The sequence below is a fragment of the Geotrypetes seraphini genome, chromosome 3 (genome assembly GCF_902459505.1).
Source record: "Geotrypetes seraphini chromosome 3, aGeoSer1.1, whole genome shotgun sequence".
In the NCBI taxonomy this organism is placed as follows: Eukaryota; Metazoa; Chordata; class Amphibia; order Gymnophiona; family Dermophiidae; genus Geotrypetes; species Geotrypetes seraphini.
This window is the reverse complement of record NC_047086.1, coordinates 315,741,856-315,760,899: the sequence shown is the minus strand read 5'-3', so window position 1 is coordinate 315,760,899 and position 19,044 is coordinate 315,741,856. Positions and strand designations below refer to the sequence as shown.

Sequence of the window (19,044 nt, the reverse complement as noted above, 5' to 3'; positions counted from 1 at the left end):
TTTCAGAGCATTTTCATCTGGAGAGGGGAGTTAGACAAGGGTGTCCACTATCCCCTTTGCTTTTTGACATTGTTCTGGAACCCTAGTTATTGACTATTCAACAGGCAAAGGAGATACAAGGTATTCCTTATGCAGGTCGGGAATATAAGGACTCTGCTAATGCAGATGATATTTTGCTTCATTTGAAGAATCCTGAATATACCATGCCGTATTTACTAGATTTGATTGACCGATTTGGAAAATTTTCTGGATATAAAATAAATTGGAGTAAATCAGAGGTTCTTCCGCTAAATGTATATTGTGTAAAAAGATTATTTGATTCATTCCCTTTCCTTTCGGAGGAAGAGTGTATAAAATATTTAGGTATTTGGATTCAAAAAACGCTGGAAGATACAATGAGAGTAAATGAAAAATCTTTATTGCTGAAGGTCACAGAATTGTGGGAGCAATGGAACCCATTACATCTTTCTTGGTGGGGGAGAGTTCAAACTCTCAAGATGATGATTTTGCCTATAATTTGCTACCAAATGAGTATGTTGCCAGTTTATTTTCAAGGGTCCTTTTATAAGAAATTAAATAGTATTCTTACTAAATTTATTTGGCTGGGTAAAACTGAATAGCTTTAGTATCTTTAAAAAAACAACTGTGGCGGGTGGGGTAAATTTTCCAAATTTTTATAGATACCATCAGGCCTATATACTGCGTTAGGGTATGTATTGGATCCTTCCTGAGCTCATGGAACATCTCCCTGATTGGCTTTACTTAGAATGGCAACTTATGTTCCTATTAAGATTGTCATACGGTGAGTATCAAATTGCCCAGAATTTATAAGGACAATAGTATCTTATTTGCCACATGGAGCACCTTAAAATTTATTAACAACTTAACAGAGATTCCAGTAGAAAAATCCACGTGTCAGTCAAGGTTTCAAGGTTTATTCAAGGTTTATTCAATATTTGATTAATCGCCTATCGTAACTACTAAGCGATTTACATTTACAGAAAATACATAATAAAAATTAACAATAATATAATAAAATATTAAAATCAATTTAAAACAAACCAGACAAATCTGGACAGGAAACGTTGGGAAAGAGGGGGAAGAAATACAATTTATAATAGGAAAGAAGGGGTAAATAAGGGTAAATACACAGAATGGATGGGAAAACAAAATAAATATGTAGCTGACTGAAGTAAAAGGGAGTTGTACGGAGTAAATAGCAATTAAATTAAGGATTAAAAGCGTCTATAAACAGAAAACTTTTAAGTTGGCTTTTGAATTTGTCGAGGTTTTTTTCCTCCCTTAAATAAAGTGGGAGAGAATTCCATGTTTGTGGTGCTGTAACTGAGAAAATATACTGTCTTCTGGTATTTATGATTTTGAGAGAGGGAACAACTAATAAAAGTTGTTGATTAGATCGTAAGGTTTTTTGAGAAGTGTATGGAATTAGAACTTTATAAATGAATGATGGAGTTTTGGATGATAAAGATTTAAAGGTGAGTAAAGATAACTTGTATAAAATTCGATGTCCCACTGGTAGCCAATGTGCTTTTTGTAATAATGGGGTTACATGGTCAAATTTTTTGGCCCCAGTAATTAATTTAATTGAAGTATTTTGTATGATCTGTAATCTTCTGACTTCTTTTTGGGCCATTCCTTTGAATAAAGCATTACAATAATCAATTTTTGCAATAATTAATGAATGAATTAATGTATTTAAAGATTTTGCACAGAGAAATTTTGAAATAGAACGGATTTGACGTAGTCTGTAAAAAGAGGCTTTTACCACATAACTGATGTGGTCATGATATGTTAAGTTTTCATCAAGGATGACGCCTAAGATCCGAATTTTATTAATTTGTTTGAGCGTTACTCCTTGGATTTTAATAGGAACAGATATTTTATGATTTTCTTTCCAAGGGAAGAGTAACGTGTTGGTTTTATTAATGTTTAAAGAGAGTCTATTGTTGTCCAACCATAAATGAATCTGTTCAAGTTTGTCATTGATAGTAATGATATCAAATTGATTATTGGGGTCGATAGGATGTAAAAGTTGAACATCGTCAGCATATGCGAATACTGTAAAACCGATAGATTGACAAAGAGTCAAAAGGGGTGAAAGAAAAATATTGAAGAGAAGAGGGGATAAAATAGAACCTTGGGGAATACCGTAAGTATTAGAAAAACTTGCAGAAACAGTATCGTTAAAGGAAACTATAGAAGTTCGATTGTCCAAGTATGACCTAAACCATTGAAGAACTTGTTCGGAGATACCAATAGATTCTAATCCTTATGGTTGAACTCCAAGATTTAAATTGGCGAGTCTAAGATACTCTGGAAGCATTAGTTACAGGCAGGTATAAGTACACTAGATGATGTGATATCTAATAGGAAAATATGCTTGATTTTTCACAACTGCAACAATCATTCGGTATTTCAGTGGTTGCAGTTGAAGCAAGCCATTCAGAAGGGGGTTCCCTGATTGGCGAAATCTAAAAAAATCAGTATAGCTTGCCAGGCCTATGCTTCCAGACAGATTTGCTGGGACATCAGGCAGCCAAGTGGTATAAATTAATATCTGGCTATATGAATAAGAAACCAAAAACAAGTTTGAGAGATATTTGGAGCATTGAGATTAAGCAGCAGATTTCTGCTTCTCAATGGCCACGGATTTGGTCTTGGAGGATGAGGTGTACAGTGTCAACATTTATGAGACAAACCTGGTTTTTTGTTTTTTTTTTGCATAGAAGTTTTTGGACCCCTGTTCGCTTGCAGAAATTAGATAATTCTAAGTTAAATACATGCTGGCACTGTCATCTCGATATAGGGATACTGGATCATTTATTTTTCTATTGTCCTTTGATACTCAGTTTTTGGAGATCTATATGGGGACATATTACTCTGATTCTGGAGACTGTGATTCTGTTGTCATATGAAGCGGTATTATGTGGGATGCTGCTATCTCCTACATCTCCAGTAGACAGGCATAAAAACAGGTTATTGGGTATAATGACTGGGGTAGCCATCCAAATGACTACGAAAAACTGGAAGAATTGTGAATGCTTAAATTTCACTTTTTGGTGGAATTCAATATGCTTGTGTTATTGTTACGAGAAAATGATGTCTGAGCAAAGGGGTAATATTAAGTGGTTTAATCTGACATGGGGTCCATTGACCAATTTTATTGATTCAAATTGAATGGTTTTTCCCTTTACTTTTGGTTATACTTTTTACATCCAGGGAAGGGGGGTGGGTTGGAGGGATAAGGATAATGTATAGGGACTGGTTTATTTATGAGTTGTTAGTACTATTGTATGGGTATGTTGAATATATTGAAATCAGGGGGGAGGGGGTGAAAATTATTCTTATGTATTTCACTGATGGATATAAGTGCTATTCTTTTAGGTAACTTGTTATACAACTTTTGTATGCACTGTTTTTAGAATGAAAATGAATAAAGATATATTTAAAAATGTCTTCGGTCCCAGGCAATTATAATTAAATACTTTTTGATAATGTAAGTTTGGAAGCAAACACACTTGGCATTTTCTGATATTATCCAACTGCTCTGTTAGAAGCATGAATTGGAAGTGAGTACAGAAGTGCAAATGTTGCAAAGCAGGTACGCCAAATGGCAACACACCATAAAAACGGCAATGTCTGCTTTAATTAGTCATTATTTTTTCTAGGGAGAAGACTGAAATGATCAGATCCTATATTCAAGAAGTGGTGCAGTACCTAAAAAGAGTATGTTAATTTCTTTCAATTCACCTTATTGTATTGTCACCATAACTATTAGAATTTCATGTTGCATTGTCTTACGTCTTTTTCAAGACATATATTAAATAGCAGGCATGGAAGTTTCAGGTAGTAAGGGGAAGGGAAGGTCTACTTACTGTTGTGTAGGGAGCCATTATCACAACTCTGAGGGCAGGCACAACCTTTTTTTGTGACAGTGACGTAGTACGGGGGAGGGGGGATGAGGGGGGCGCTCCATCCCGGGCACCAAATGGGTAGAGACGCCAGCACCTCTCCTCTCCGCCCCCACCTCTTACCATTCCTCCCCTCAATGCGCACACACCCCTTCCCTTCCTCTAGTTGAAGTTGTTGTTCGCAGCAGTCAACAGTGTGCTCTTCGCAACCCCTTTGGCTCTCCCGCTAACATCACTTCCGGGTGCCGCGCATAGGAAGTGATGTAAGAGGGAGAACTGGCGGGGTCATGGGGAGCACGTTGTTGACCACCACGAGCAACAACTTCAAGTGGTGGTATGGGAGAAGGGAAGGGGGATGACGCAGCAGGCGGGAGCGGGGAAGGAGTGGGGGAGGGGCGTGCATGACAGGCGGGATTGGGGAAGGAGCAGCAGGGTGGAAATGATGGCAGGGGAGGGGTGCCTCTTACCCTCGCTATGCCCTTGGTGGGTGTTTCTCTATGGACTGTGTGCCAGTTCTCTAAAATGAAGCTTTTGCTTTAGAAAATTCCATAAAGAAAAAGTACCCATAAAAGTTTTGCAGGCGCTTTCCCCATGAAAAGTAACATTGGTAGTTTACAAAATATAAAACCAATGCTCACTCACTGGTATGTGTAAATCTGCCCTTAGCCCAGCTTCTTTTGATTCCCATGTATTCTTTTATCCAACAAAAGGACGGGCAGTTTTCAGGAATGAGTACATGGATTGAGTAAATCTTGAGTATTCAATGCTGGAGCCATATCCGGTCACTGGCATTGAATTTCCAGGATAAAGTTTGCCACCGTGGACTTAGCTAGCCAAGCCACTATTCATCAGCTGGACGGCTAAGGCCTAGCAACCAAAGACAGACCTGCTTTTTAGGTGGGTCTATCTAGCCACATGTCTTACCTAGTGAGCCAATGAATACTGGCAGTGACAATAGCCAGTCACCAGCCAATCCACTGAACAGGATATTCAGCGGGAGATAGCTGGAAGTCATTTCATGCTTCATAAGGTAATGCAAGTACACCTGTGATATCTGTGAGGCAATTGTTTGCCTGTTTTGGTAAATGCAGGGCAGATGCTAGTCATACTCGTACCTTTCCCACTGCATTTATCACATAGGCTTTGCATTAACCACACCGTAAGAACATAATAGCCCAATAGCCCGTTCTGAATGTGGCCAATCCAGGTCACTAGTATCTGGCCAAAGCCCAAAGAGCAACAGCCTTCCATGCTACCGATACAGGACAAGCAATGGCTTCCCCCATGTCTTTCTCAATAACAGACTATGGACTTTTCCTCCAGGAACTTGTCCAAACCTTTCTTAAAACCAGCTATGCTATCCGCTCTTACCACAACCTGTGGCAATGCGTTCCAGAGCTTAACTATTCTCTGAGTGAAAAAAAATTTCCTCTAATTGGTTTTAAAAGTATTTCCCTGTAACTTCGAGTGTCCCCTAGTCCTTGTAATTTTTGACGGAGTGATAAATTGATCCACTCATACCCGTTCTACTCCACCCAGGATTTTGTAGACTTCAATCATATTTCCCCTCAGCTATCTCTTTTCCAAGCTGAAGAGCCCTAACCATTTTAGTCTTTCCTCATACGAGAGGAGTTTCATCCCCTTTACCATCTTGGTTGCTCTTCTTTGAACCTGAGGTTTTGCACTTAAGATAAATGCAGTAAATGCAAGAAAAACAAACTACGACCACTCTTTTTGTGCACACAAAACTGGCGCTTTCTTATTTGAAGGCACTTATAAATTGTAAAGATATAAGATTAATGTTAAGATCTAAACCGGGGACCAAATTGTGCAGGTTGAGTTCTGCAAAACATAAAACTACCGTATTGTGTTCCCCCCGCCCCTTTACTATAAAATGTTGTAGTTCAAATTGCGCTAAGCCCCCTCTTTTACAAAGGTGTGCTAAGCCTTTTAGCGCATGCGCTAAACACGCACTAAACACTAACGCGTGCATGTTATCCTATGGATGTGTTAGCAGTTAGTGCGCACATTAATTTAGCACGTGCTAAATCTGCGCTAAAACGCACAGCATACCTTTGTAAAAAAGGGCCTAAATTTCTGTATGTGTGAAATGTGAGATTATTATTATATGTATCACCAGATTTTAAGTTGTAAACCACCCAGAAGGATTGTCCATGGTGTGGGATAATAAGATTTGAATAAACTTGGAAACTTGGATTATCTTATTACATTGATTTGAGAATGTTAAAAAGTTCTAATGTACATTAGTAACATTTCTTTTTATTGAAATGGATAAGTAAAACGTTGCTAAATATTTTTTTAAATCAAGAAAAGAGCCAGGCAGACCAAAACCAAACTGACATTTTTTTGCCCTGTCTAGTTCTCTAAGAGTGCCTTTAATAAAGCCACACTAGCGATTCCCAAGCAGCAAACGCAGTTCCTATAGACATCGTCGCATTTGCCGCATAGGAATCGCTAGCGTTGGTATGTAAAAGGAGCCCCAAGTCACTGAGAGCAATTTGCGGATATCCACTTTACCCAGCTATATAAATACTGACCCAAGAAAATGGCTTTTAGATGAGCCTCAACTTATATACGGTATTTTAAAGCAGAACATAAATAAGCAAATTAATATGCAGTCAGAGAAAAAACTAGTTAGAAAGAAAGAAGTAAAATAGGTCCTGACAATAGGTTGGAACATCTTAGGTGTTTTTATGGAATATGTATGCAGTCACTGCCAAGCGCTGACATATTTTAATGATTGAAGCATTTGACTTTTTGAAATTACCGCATGCATAACTTATAACATTAGTTGCAATCTAAAATGTAAAGTTGAAAATCTCTAAACAAATTCTGTTTTCTCCCCATTACCATTGATGATGTCATGCTTTGCATTTCCTTTAGTGATTTTACCCCCTCTTCTATTAAACTGCGCTAGCAGTTTTTAGCGCAGAGAGCCACGCTGAATGGCCCGCACTGCTTCCGACGCTCATAGGAACTCTATGAGCGTTGGGAGCAGCGTGGGCCATTTAGCGCGGCTCCCCGTGCTAGAAACTGCTAGCGCAGTTTAATAGAAGAGGAACTAAGTGTTTTTAAACTTACATGTTTGTTGGGATTCAATAAAGCATGGGATAAGCGGCACATAAGTTAATAGAAAGCCAGATTTTACCTCAGGACTGAAACTGGGCAGACTGGATGGACCTTATGGACTGGGTCTAACATCACAGAAAGCCTTAATTCTCTGCCATTGAAAGTTACCTCAAAAGTGCAAAACTTAAGAATCCTTTTACTAAGCTGTGCTAAACAACTACAATCATGAGAAAAAATTAGGACATCCCATGACATATTCAGTTCTTTCTTAAGAAATGTTCACATATCGATGTCAAATCTTTTTTATTATTATTTATCTCTGGAAAAGAAAGTGATGTAATTGTAGGTAAACAACAAAAATTTTTCTCGATTTACTTATGAAACAAAAATGTGTATTCTAACTGAGGAATAAATGAGGACACCCCCACATATCCTCCCACTTAAAGTGGCTCAAATCATACACGGGTGTATCACATCAGGTGCACATGATTAGAACATCGTTACTCAGCATTTTGAAGGAGGTTTGCCCTACTTAAACCTCAGACATTTAGTCTGCTGTGCTCATGACTGTTGCGGTGAGAGTGAATACCATGGTGAGAGCAAAAGAACTGTCTGAGGCCTTCAGAAATAAAATTATAGCAGCTTATAAGTCTTTAAAAAGATCTCTAAAGAATTTGACATTAGCCATTCCACGGTCCATAAAATAGTGTACAAGTGGAGGACTTTCCAAACAACTGCCAACATGTCCAAGTCTGGCCGTCCAAGCAAGTTGACCCCCAGAACAGACTGCAAGATGCTAAAAGAAGTCTCCAAAACCTCTAAAATGTCATCACGGGACCTACAGCAGGCTCTTGCTACTGTTGATGTGAAAGTGCATGCCTTTACCATCAGAAAGAGACTGCACAAATTTAACTTGCATGGGAGGTGTGCAAGGAGGAGACATTTGATCTCTAAGAGAAACATCAAGGCCAAACTGAAGTTTACCAGAAATAATGTAGACAAACACGAGGACTTCTGGAATAGTGTTCTATGGACAGATGAGTCTAAAATTGAATTATTTGGACACCAGAAAAGAGAACATGTTTGGTGTACACCAAATACAGCATTCCAGGAAAAGAACCTCATACCAACTGTGAAGCATGGAGATGGAAGTGTTATGGTTTGGGGATGCTTTGCTGCAGCAGGACCTGGCCAGCTCACATCATAGAATCCACCATGAATTCTACCCTGTATCAGAGGATGCTTGAGGAACATGTGAGACCATCCGTAAGAAAATTAAAGCTGAAGTGGAACTGGACCCTGCAATATGACAATGACCCAAAATATATGTTTTGTTATTTAGCTGCAATTACATCACTTTCTTTCCCAGAGATAAATTAAAAAAAAAAAAGATTTGACATCGATATATGAACATTTCTTAAGAAAGAACTGAATATTTCAAGGGGTGTCCTAAGTTTTTCACTTGACTGTAATATAGGTTTTATCATGCAGTAAACTATACTTCAGGCCCATGCTATGGTCTCCTGCACTAAAAAGGCAGACAGCATGTTAAGAATCCATGTTATGTTTTTGTTTATTTAAAACTTGATATACTGCCTTATCTTAAGGAATTTCAAAGTAGTGGACAATATACACATTCAACATAAAATCAATGGAAAGGAACTCAAATTTAAAAAAAGAACAAGTACATTCATACATCTAAAAATAAAGATGTAAGGGAAAGAAGAAAGGGTTAGGGTTAACTGCCTAATACAGGAATAGAAGCAGTGGTGTTGTTTGAGAGGGGGGATGGTCTGCCCCGGGTACCGTCTTGGTGAGGGTACAGGCACCCATCCTCCTCACTGTCCCCACCCCCCGCTCCTTTCCCACCCCTCTCACTGCCGCACTTGCACACCGCTTCCCTTCCCTCGTAACACTGTAACGTTCCTGGTGTGAGCAGCAACCCCCAAGCTGCTGTCGCACCAGCGTCGGCTCTTCATCTGACGTCACTTCCTGGGCCAACGCCTAGGAAGTGACATCAGAAAAAGACCCGACGCTGGCACGACACCAGCTTGGGGATTGCTGCTTGCACCAGGAATGTTACAGATGTACGGGGGAAGGGAAGCGGCGCGTGCGACAGGAGGGGGGAAAGGAGAGTATGGAGGGGGGGGGGCAGAGAAGAGGGCAGGGGGGAGGTGCCACCACCCCAGGCTCCTCTCACCCTCGCTACGCCACTGAATATAGCTATAGCTAAGAGTCATCAGTGCAATTTTGGATCAGGTACAGTCTTGTGCAGTAGCAGAGGAAGGTTACTACAACCAGGGACCATTGTCTCACCAATGCTGTCTCTAGCAATAGTGTGTTTTAGTAATTCTAGCTATTGGTTTGTGTGGAGCCCAGACACGTAATGTGTGTAGATCAATTATTTTTCCCTTCAGTTTGTATAGCATTGCTATTAGTCTCTGAGATCTGAAAATCAAAAGTTGCTGGAACTGATAATGCAAGATAGATATGGGGATAGCGTAGCTAGCTTTATGAAAGGTTTGGACAAGTTACTGGAGGAAAAATCCATAGTCTGTTATTGACAAAGATGGGGGGAAGCCACTGCTTGCCCTGGTTCGGTAGTATGGAATATTGATACTCCTTGGGTTTTGGCCAGGTACTAATGACCTGGATTGGCCACCGTGAGAATGGGCTACTGGGCTTGATGGACCATTGATCTGACCCAGTAAGGCTGTTCTTATGAAACCAGAGCCGTTGCTTTTTGTATTGCAGATATTAAGCTCTGGAACGCATTGCTCTGATCGGTTAAGATTTTTAAAAATGATTGAAAATACAATTGTTTCATACAGCATTTTTGTGAAATGTTCAAGATTTTCATTGGCACAGTGGGTTATTTTAAGAATGGTTTTTTTTAAGATTTTGCTTTGCGATGATTACTCCTCCATTTTTATGTTTATACTCTGCCTAGTTGTAGACAGTATATAATTTTTTTTAAATAAATAAATAAATAAATAGTCTACAGCTGGGGAGAAATATCAGTAACTTTCAGATTCCCTTTTCTACTAATCTTGGAACTGCCACCTCCAGAAGACATAAAGGAGTGATTTTACAGTTTTCATTTTATTATGCCTCTTTGTGCTGCTGTTTGCAAATTATAAAATTTAGGATAATATAGCATCCGGGCGGTTCTCAATAGGACTCCTTAGAAGTTCATTAAATATATGCAAAAGAAGTCTTTAATATGCATTTTCTTTTTGTAATAGAGCAATTTGATAAATGACTGCTTGCAAAGCAGTTGTATCTCAGAATTGTTAATTATCACCGGTGCTTGTAATGTGTTTTTCAGCTGTTAAAATGTTCTTCATCAAAGCTGATTTAAAGCTGCAGTAAAATATAGTAAAAGTGGGGGGTTTTTTTCACCTAGTATGACCCAAATTTCTTATGCAGGCACATGCCTTCAAATTCTATAGATGGCGTCCAGATTTGCATTCCCAAATTTCACTCCCAAGATAATAAATGGGTGCTAGCAACCAATTATGATGTTAATTGACATCCAGTAAAATTTGTACACATCTGACTGTGCATTTTTCTATAAGGCAAGGCGCTTAACTCCCATAGGATATAATTTGAAAGGGGTGTGGCTATGGGAGGGACACGAGCCCATTAGAGGTATTCCATAACGTTAAGTTCATAGTTATCGAATACTGGTTCAGCACGCCAAACTCGAGCGCCAGCATTTACACCAGGTTTCAGAAGGTGTAAGTCTGGTACTTAAAGGTCGGGCGCGGAAATCTGTACTAAGGCCCTGATTCTATAAACAGCACCTAAAAATAGGCGCCGAGGATCACGGTGCGTGGCGCATGTCAATCATGAGTTATGCACTGTTTATAGACTCGTGCCTAGTGGTGCCTAAATTGGACTTAGCTGTCGGTAGGCATCAAAACCTCACAGTGCTACTACCAATAAAGTGAACTTTGAACTGTACACCTGTAGCTGAATTCTTGACATTTCATCCTCATGACTCCTTCATTGTGCCTTGATTGTCTCGTCATCGAGGCCGCCTTGGGCTCCCTTTTTTGGTGTCTTGGCTCCTTATTTATTTCCATATTTAGGTGCCTTTACGCAAAGCATGCCCAAGATCCATCCCTAACTATGCCCACTTTCTGGTGGGCGTCTTGGATTAGGCGCCTACCGAATTTGGTGCCTACCACCCAATCAATTTTAATTTTTGCTAATTATGAGCTCATTAGCGGCACCAATTAAGCTTTTTTTAAATAAGTCAAGCGCCTAGATCAGCTGGGCATTCTAATCTGGGCACCTAATTTCAGGCGTTTATATGTAGAATTTGGGCCTAAGTGCAGTTCTGTCAAGGGCATGCTCCCTTAGAATCGCGCTTAGTACTGATCTTTTCCAGTGCTCATGCTTGTGTGGGGTTTATAGAATCCAGCCCTGTGGTGTCTGTGCAGGTCATAGGATTATTTTATAAGATGATGTGCTAACTTATGGGATTTCCCATGACAGCATTCCCAGGAAAGTTTGCCATAACAAATTGTCACAAGAAATGTAGCTAGAGTGTAGCCTTGCCAAAGGGTAGTTGTCTATTTTTATTTTATTTTTTTTACAAAATCCTGCCCACAAAGTTGGTAATTCTATAAATTGACGCTTCAATTTTGGATCCCCAGTGCAGTGCACATAGGCCTTGATTCTATAAATGGCACCTAAAGCATAGGCACCGAACAATGCAGCGCATAGTGGCTTTCAATCTTGAGTTATGCACCATTTATAGATTCGCATCTAGTGATGCCTAAATTGGAATTAGGCTCCAGTAGGTGTCAAAACCTTAGGTGCCTCCATATTTATGCCAGGGTTTTTGTTTTTTTTTGGTGGGGGGCTTAAATACCAATGCCAAAGTCCAATTTAAGTGCTGATAAGCAAAACAAGCCCAAGATCTGCCTATGTTATGCCCCCTAATCATGCCTACTTTCTGGTAGGCATCACAATCTAGGCATCTACCTGGAAGCTGTAGGTGCCTACCAAATTGTAATTGCTACGTACCGTATTTTTCGCTCCATAAGAAGCACCTGACCATAAAACGCACCCTAGATTTAGAGGATGAAAACAAGAAAAAAAAAATTCTGAACCAAATTCTTCCTGCTAGGCTCTGTACCCTGTCCCCCCTCTTGTGGTCTAGTGGTAGACCGGAATAGGGCACAGGGCAGGCGAGGACAGGGCGCAGGGCAGTGCCTAGTAGCTGGCAGGCAGGTAGGGACAGGGCACAAGGCAGACAGGGAAGTCTTTCTGTTTCCTGCTCAGCTTTGGAAAATGCACATCTCTAATACCTTTACATTTTTATTAACTCTTCTTAATTTTTTTTTTTTTTAAGCAATTCACATGTCCAGCAAAAGGCCTCTTGCCTCAGCTATACATTTGTTGTAAATTTAAGTTAGTGATTAATTTACTATAATTCTAGCAGGAGGGCCACATTCCCTGGTATCTTTCTACAGGACACCCCCCCCCCCCCGGACTCCCCTTCTCCCTCCCTCCCCCCTGGTACCTTTCCGCAGGAACCCCCCTCCCAAGTACCTTTATGCAATCCTGGGGTCCAGCGCTGCATCGGCAACCTCCCTTGCTGGACAGCCGCATGAGTCCCCATCTGTCATGGCAGTGAGAGGCAGGCGCGAGCCCCGAGTACGCCTGCCTGGTCCCATGCCGCTGCCCAAATGTCCAGCACTGCATCAGCAGACTCCCCCATCTGCAGCGGAAGTGAAAGGCAAGCACAAGCCCCGAGCATGCCTGCCTGGTCCTGCACCGCTGCTCGAATGGTGCCGTCAGCTCCCACAAATCTCGCAAGAACCAACGGCACCATTCGGGCGCCGGCACAGGACCAGGTAGGCGCGCTCGGGGCTCACGCCTGCCTTTCACTTCCGCGGCAGATGGGGGAGCCTGCCGATGCAGCACTGGACCCAGCTGACAACACCATTCGGGTGGCGGCACAGGACCAGGCAGGCGCGTTCAGGGCTCGCACCTGCCTCTCACTGCAGTGGCAGATGGGGACTCAGGCGGCCATCCAGCAGGGGAGGCTGCCGATGGAGCGCTGGACCCCAGGATTGCATAAAAGTCCTGGGGAGGGGCGCGGTATTCGCTGCATAAGAAGCACCTTTATTTCCACCCACTTTTTATGGGGAAAAAGTGCGTCTTATGGAGCGAAAAATACAGTAGTTGCAATTTTCAATTAACAGTGCTGATTAAGCCTAATTGAATAATTAAGTTATGTTTCTAGATCAGCTAACTTTAGGTATCTTTTATAAAATTGGGGTCTTAGAGCCAATTCTGTATTGGAATCTTGCCACTTAAGTTGGCACTGGCATGCCCATGTTTATGTTGCCCTCTTATGCCATGTCAGTGCCAATATTAATGCCTTATGATTTTTGTACGGTGATGCAAGCATTAATATTAGGAAGGTTAGATTATTGGGCGTGGTGAAAACGAAAAGTAGGGCATTGCAAGTTTTGATTAATTCTGCTGCAGGATTGATTGTGGGTGCTTCCTGTACAACAGAGAGTCCAGTATACAGTGCTCTCGATCCAGTTTTATATCATACAGCCCCTGGATGTTTTCGAGATTTGTTGTAGTTGTATTGTCCAAGAAGGGAATTAAGATCTGCACAGGGTATGAGATTATCATTGAAGAAAGAGAGAAATGTGATATCAGGGTCGGAAATTCTATGTTTTCAATAGTCGGGGTGAAATTTTGGAACTCATTGACAGGTCAGTTATGATTATGTAAATCTAGGGATAGTTTTAAGAAACTTTTGAAGACAGTTACTGTGTTTGTCAATGTATTTTATATGAACAAAAATACAGTAAGTATTTCTGTGATACTTTTAAAAACTCATGAAGATTTAGGGCTCCTTTTACGAAGCCACATTAGCGGCTTTATCGCACGCACCTTTTTAGCGCATGCTAACCCCCGCGCTAGCCGAAAAACTGCCTCCTGCTCAAGAGGAGGCGTGGTGGCTTGCGTGGCCGGCAAATTAGCATGCACTATTACGTGTATTAAATCGCTAACGCGGCTTCGTAAAAGGAGCCCTTAGTTATAGGACAATAAAATAAGTATGTTCGTAGTGGAGGATTGTAGGAGAGTTTGAATACATGTTGTATTGTTATTTTTTATTTTGTATGTTGTTTTGTAAACTGACTAGACTTTAGGTGGTATATAAATTTTTTAAAAATAAATAAATTTAAATAGTGTAGCCAAGTCATCCTTCCTTATGTCTTTTCCTTGAATGTTCTCTTTTCTTTTTTTCCAAAACATTTACTATGTAACTTTTCCCCTTTTATCCTTTCGTGTTATTGTTTTGTTTGTTTATGAGTCTGTTTTTTACCTTTTTTTAATATAATATTATTTGTATGCTTTTTTAGTATGTTTATATAACTTATTGTAACTCGCTTAGTAAATTATAGATAGGCAATTCATCAAATTAATAAATAAACATAAACATAAAACATAAACATACCATACCATACAAGTCTTATATCCCACAATTTTTCAACAAGGATTTAGTGTGGCTAACAAAAGACTTCATACAGTGTTTAACATTAGGAATTATGAATGAGCAAGAGAGATCGGTAGAGACAGATATACTGGCTAGAGCAGAGGTGGGCAACTCCGGTCCTCGAGGGCTGGAATCCAGTCGGATTTTCCCCAATGAATATACATGAGATCTATTTGTATGCACTGCTTTCAATGCATATTCATTGGGGAAATCCTGAAAACCTGACTGGATTCCGGCCCTCGAGGACCGGAGTTGCCCACCCCTGTCTCTACTGAACTCTCTTGCCTCATTCATAAGAGAAGCAAGGCAGAGAGCAGGGCGACAGAAGGGAGGACAGTCGGAAAGGACCTCAGCAACTGGTCCTCATCAGTCGCTTATTTTTGGATAGGCCAGCCCAGTCGGTGTTGCTTTTTTATTTTAGTGAATTGCTTCCTGCCTACATTTGAATGCCGTACCCCCTCATTTGCATGCACGGATCGGAGGATGATCAGGACAGATGTTAGTGAATCGGGTCAGAGAGAAATTGGGTCATAAAGAGGTCGCTAAGTGGTCGGAAGTTGATCGGTGGGCTTGGAGAATTTAGCCCTAAGTTAGGCACTTAGATCAGCTAGGTGTGTCGATCTAGGTGTCTAACTATAGGTGTCTTTTATAGCATCAAGGCCTAGGTGCCTTAAAAGGGGCTTTAATTGGACATCTCCTTAAAAAAAATGCCCAGAGGAGCTGTTTTTAAAATAATAGTTTCAAGGTGAAATTCTATACTGTTATTGTAAATGTTAGTCCATGTTCTTTGTTCTATTTTTTAATAATATAGGTTCAATGCAAAGATGTAAGAAGCAAAAAAAAAAAAAAAAAAAAATTGCCCTGTTCTGGTGTTTCATTTTTCAGCATGCTATGCTTCTGTTTTACATAGAGTTTTATTCATATTTTATTTATTTTAGTTAGAAGATGCTCAAAGTAAAAGGCAAGAAAAACTCGTAGAGACACATAAGGAGATTCGCCAGCAGATACTAGATGAAAAGCCTAAGGTAATGTTTGTTTTTTCTTTTTTAACATTGAGGTATATTTTGCAGTGTTCTGTAAACAGCTGTTTTATGATCATAATCGGTGTTTTTAGCACAGTTGGTATGTAGTAACAATCATTCCAGATTCCAGCTAGCAATGAATGTAATTGCAATAGCTTCTTGATGATGACAATTTGCAGTGGGTAACGAAAAGGGTTTAGGCAATTGGTATGTAAAGGATGTTCCTAGACAGCAGAGGGCATTCCTCACTTCACTGTGGTTTATTATGAACTGCAAATGTCACACACACACACAGAAAAAGAACAGGAAACCCCCTATTTCTGTGTTTCTAATTTAAACAATACCATACTGTGAGAAAGCATCAGTTGTAGAAGGTCGTTTGATCTCAAATGTGTTCTTTTGCTAAAAGAAAATCAGCTCCAATTAGGCCAGAAAATTGACCTTAATTAAATGCCTTAAAGAGAAATACAATAAAACAGTCAGAAAGAAGGTATTGTATTTCCCTCGAAGGCTAGTCAAAAATGTATTAAGCTATATATTTTTTTTCTTTGTTTTATTTCTATTTATTACCACGGTATTGTGTGCTATGGCGATATTTTTATTTTATTTTGGCCTCTTTTACTAAGGGCTCCTTTTATCAAGCCGCGCTAGCAGGGTTAACATGCGTGACTTTTCAGCACGCTTTAACCCCTGCGCTGGCCATAACCTATCGCCTTCTCAAGAGGAGGCGGTAGCAGCTAGCGCGGCCGGCAGTTTAGCGTGCGCTATTGCGCGCGTTAAACCGCTAGCGCGGCGTGATAAAAGGAGCCCTAAATCACGATAGAGGTTTCTACCGTGGCGTGGAGCGCTAAATGCTCTGATGCTCATAAATTTTTAATTTTTACTTGTAAACCGCTTAGGTTTGCCTACTGGTTTTATATTTGCGGGTATATTAAATAAATTGAACTTGAACTTGAAACCACTACTGCAGCTTAAGGCTCCTTTTACTAAGCTGCGATAGCGTTTTTAGCGCATGCAGAATTTTAGTGCGCGCTAAACCTGCGCTACACAGCTAGAATTAACGCCAGCTCAATGCTGGCGTTAGCGTCTAGCGTGTGCGGTAATTCTGCATGCGCTAAGCACACGCTAAAACACGCTAAGGAGCCCTTAGTAAAAGGGGGTTTATTAGGTATTTATATACTGTCTATCAAGGTTATCTAAATGGTTTAAAATCAAGTATTCAAGCATTTTCCCTATTCGTTTTGGTGAGCTCACAATTTATCTAATGTACCTGGGGCAATGGAGGATTGAGTGGCTTGGCGAGGGTCACACAGAGCAGTGCGAGATTTGAACCCACAACCTCAGGATACTAAGGCCACTTCTTCCTCTTAACATTTTTCAACCCTGTTTCAACCCAGTTTTAAATGAATTCTTACATAGCTGAAGACAATTTGTTTTCCAATTTAAATGTGATTTGAAATCAGTTGCCAAACTCAATTCTGTAAAATGGCTGTCAAATGTTTCAGTTGCTCACCTGGGTTCTAGAAATTACCTTCCTCGTTCTCTGTTCTCTTAACAGTTTTCCATTCCTTCCCTTTTTCTCTGTGAGAATGGAGATGAGATTTAGGGCTCCTTTTACGAAGCAGTTTAACACGCGTAACTGCGTGCACTAATTTGCCGGCCATGCTGGCCGCTATCGCCTCCTCTTGAGCAGGCAGTAGTTTTTCGGCTAGCACGGGGTTAGAGCGCGCTAAAAAGGTGTGTGCAATAAAGCTGCTAACGCGGCTTCGTAAAAGGAGCCCTTATAGTGGCTTGTGTTTCTTTGTAGAACATAAGAATAGCTTTACTGGGTCAGACCAATGGTCCATCAAGCCCAGTAGCCCACTCTCACGGTGGACAATCTAGGTCACTAGTACCTGGCCAAAACCCAAGAAGTAGCAATATTCCCTACTACCAATCCAGGACAAGCAGTGGCTTCTTCCCTGTCTTTGTCAATGACAAACTATGGACTTTTCCTCCAGGAACTTGTCCAAACCTTTCTTAAAACTAGCTACGCTATCCACTCTTACCACAACCTCTGGCAATGCGTTCCAGAGCTTAACTATGTTCTGAGTGAAAAAAATTTCCTCTTATTGGTTTTAAAAGTATTTCCCTGTAACTTCATCGAGTATTTATGTATTTCCTTTTTCATTAGAAATCAACCCTGTAGAGGTAAGGGGGTTTCATTTTTAGAGGCTCCAGGGACTCATTGTGTGGAATCGAGTTCTTTGGATGGGAATAGTAATAACCATGAGAACAGACCGAAGGGATCACAATCCCTGCTGTGCCATTTGAAAATAATCCATACCAAAGCCCTGTTAAGTTTGCTGGCAAAAGCTCAGCAATTCATCAGGAGAGAGTTGAGGAACAATACAAAATGTGAATCTGTAAATTCCACCATCCCTATTAATAGAAAAACACAAAAACTACTTGCTGAACTTTTTGAGCATACTAGTAGGAAGTTTGGGTGTTTCAATGACTCGTGAGACTCCCTCCCCCACCCAAACCACTGTAAAAAATGCAAACATTTCACATCAGATATGTTGTTGGTGAACACTGCTGCCAAGGCAAAGATCCTATCCCCATGTCTGAAGAATATTCACCTTTCTAAACAATACTCGAATGAAGCTCTCCTTAGGACTTTCTAGCTGATATAAAGAGAGCAGCCTTTTCAGTGGGAAGTAAGAAGTGTTGTTGTTCCCTCCCAAAGCCTCCTGCTGCCCCATCCTCTCCTTAGACCAGTGTCTGGCAAACTTTGTTGAGCTGCAGCACGCTAAACGTAGTGGCCACGGCTCGAGGCATCGGGAAGTGCGTGAATGTCAACCCGATGATGTCATGTGTATGCGTGACATCATCACATCAGCATGTGTGAAGGTCCTCCAGACGGGCCCTGAGCCGCCAGTTGAGGGTGCCGGCAGGGAAGACGTGTGGGGAAGGAGAGGCACTGGTGCTGGTTGGTTGCCTACAGGATGTGCCGCTCGCGGCGAGAGGCACATCCTGTAGGCAGTCAGCCGGCACCTCTTCTCCTCCCCAGCGTCTTGCGGCCCACCTGAAATCTCAGGAGGCACACTAGTGTGCCGTGGTATACAGTTTACAATACACTGCCTGAGACAATGATTAGTTCTGAAGTCCTACATTGTCACTTGGGACACGTTTTTGCTCAACATATTACCCGGCAGCTTATACGTGACTTTTATATTACTGCCATACTGTTGGGACTAGGCTACACTTTAGTCACCCGTCTTTAATATGGAAGAGCTTACCAATAGATAAACAATTCCAATGTAATTAAATCTCATTCTGTTGAAAACTAAAGATACAGTGGTGCCTCGCATAACGGACGCCTCGCACAGCGAACGCTGCGCACAACGAACTTTATGTCTTGATTCGTACAACGAACTTCGTTTCACACAACGAAGTCGCCCGAGCTGCATCCTTCCGCGCA

At 40.9% G+C, this 19,044-nt stretch overlaps 1 protein-coding gene across 11 annotated transcripts in view; it reads left to right on the top strand.

The window, feature by feature from the left end:
- Positions 1-19,044, top strand: part of PLCB1 (phospholipase C beta 1) — a 1,208,816-nt gene that overhangs the window by 969,170 nt on the left and 220,602 nt on the right. For all 11 annotated transcript variants that reach the window (XM_033937380.1, XM_033937379.1, XM_033937383.1 and 8 more), the window contains 2 exons: positions 3,690-3,747; positions 15,498-15,584. In XM_033937380.1, coding sequence (XP_033793271.1) covers positions 3,690-3,747; positions 15,498-15,584 — 145 coding nt within the window. The remainder of the gene's footprint in view (positions 1-3,689; positions 3,748-15,497; positions 15,585-19,044) is intronic.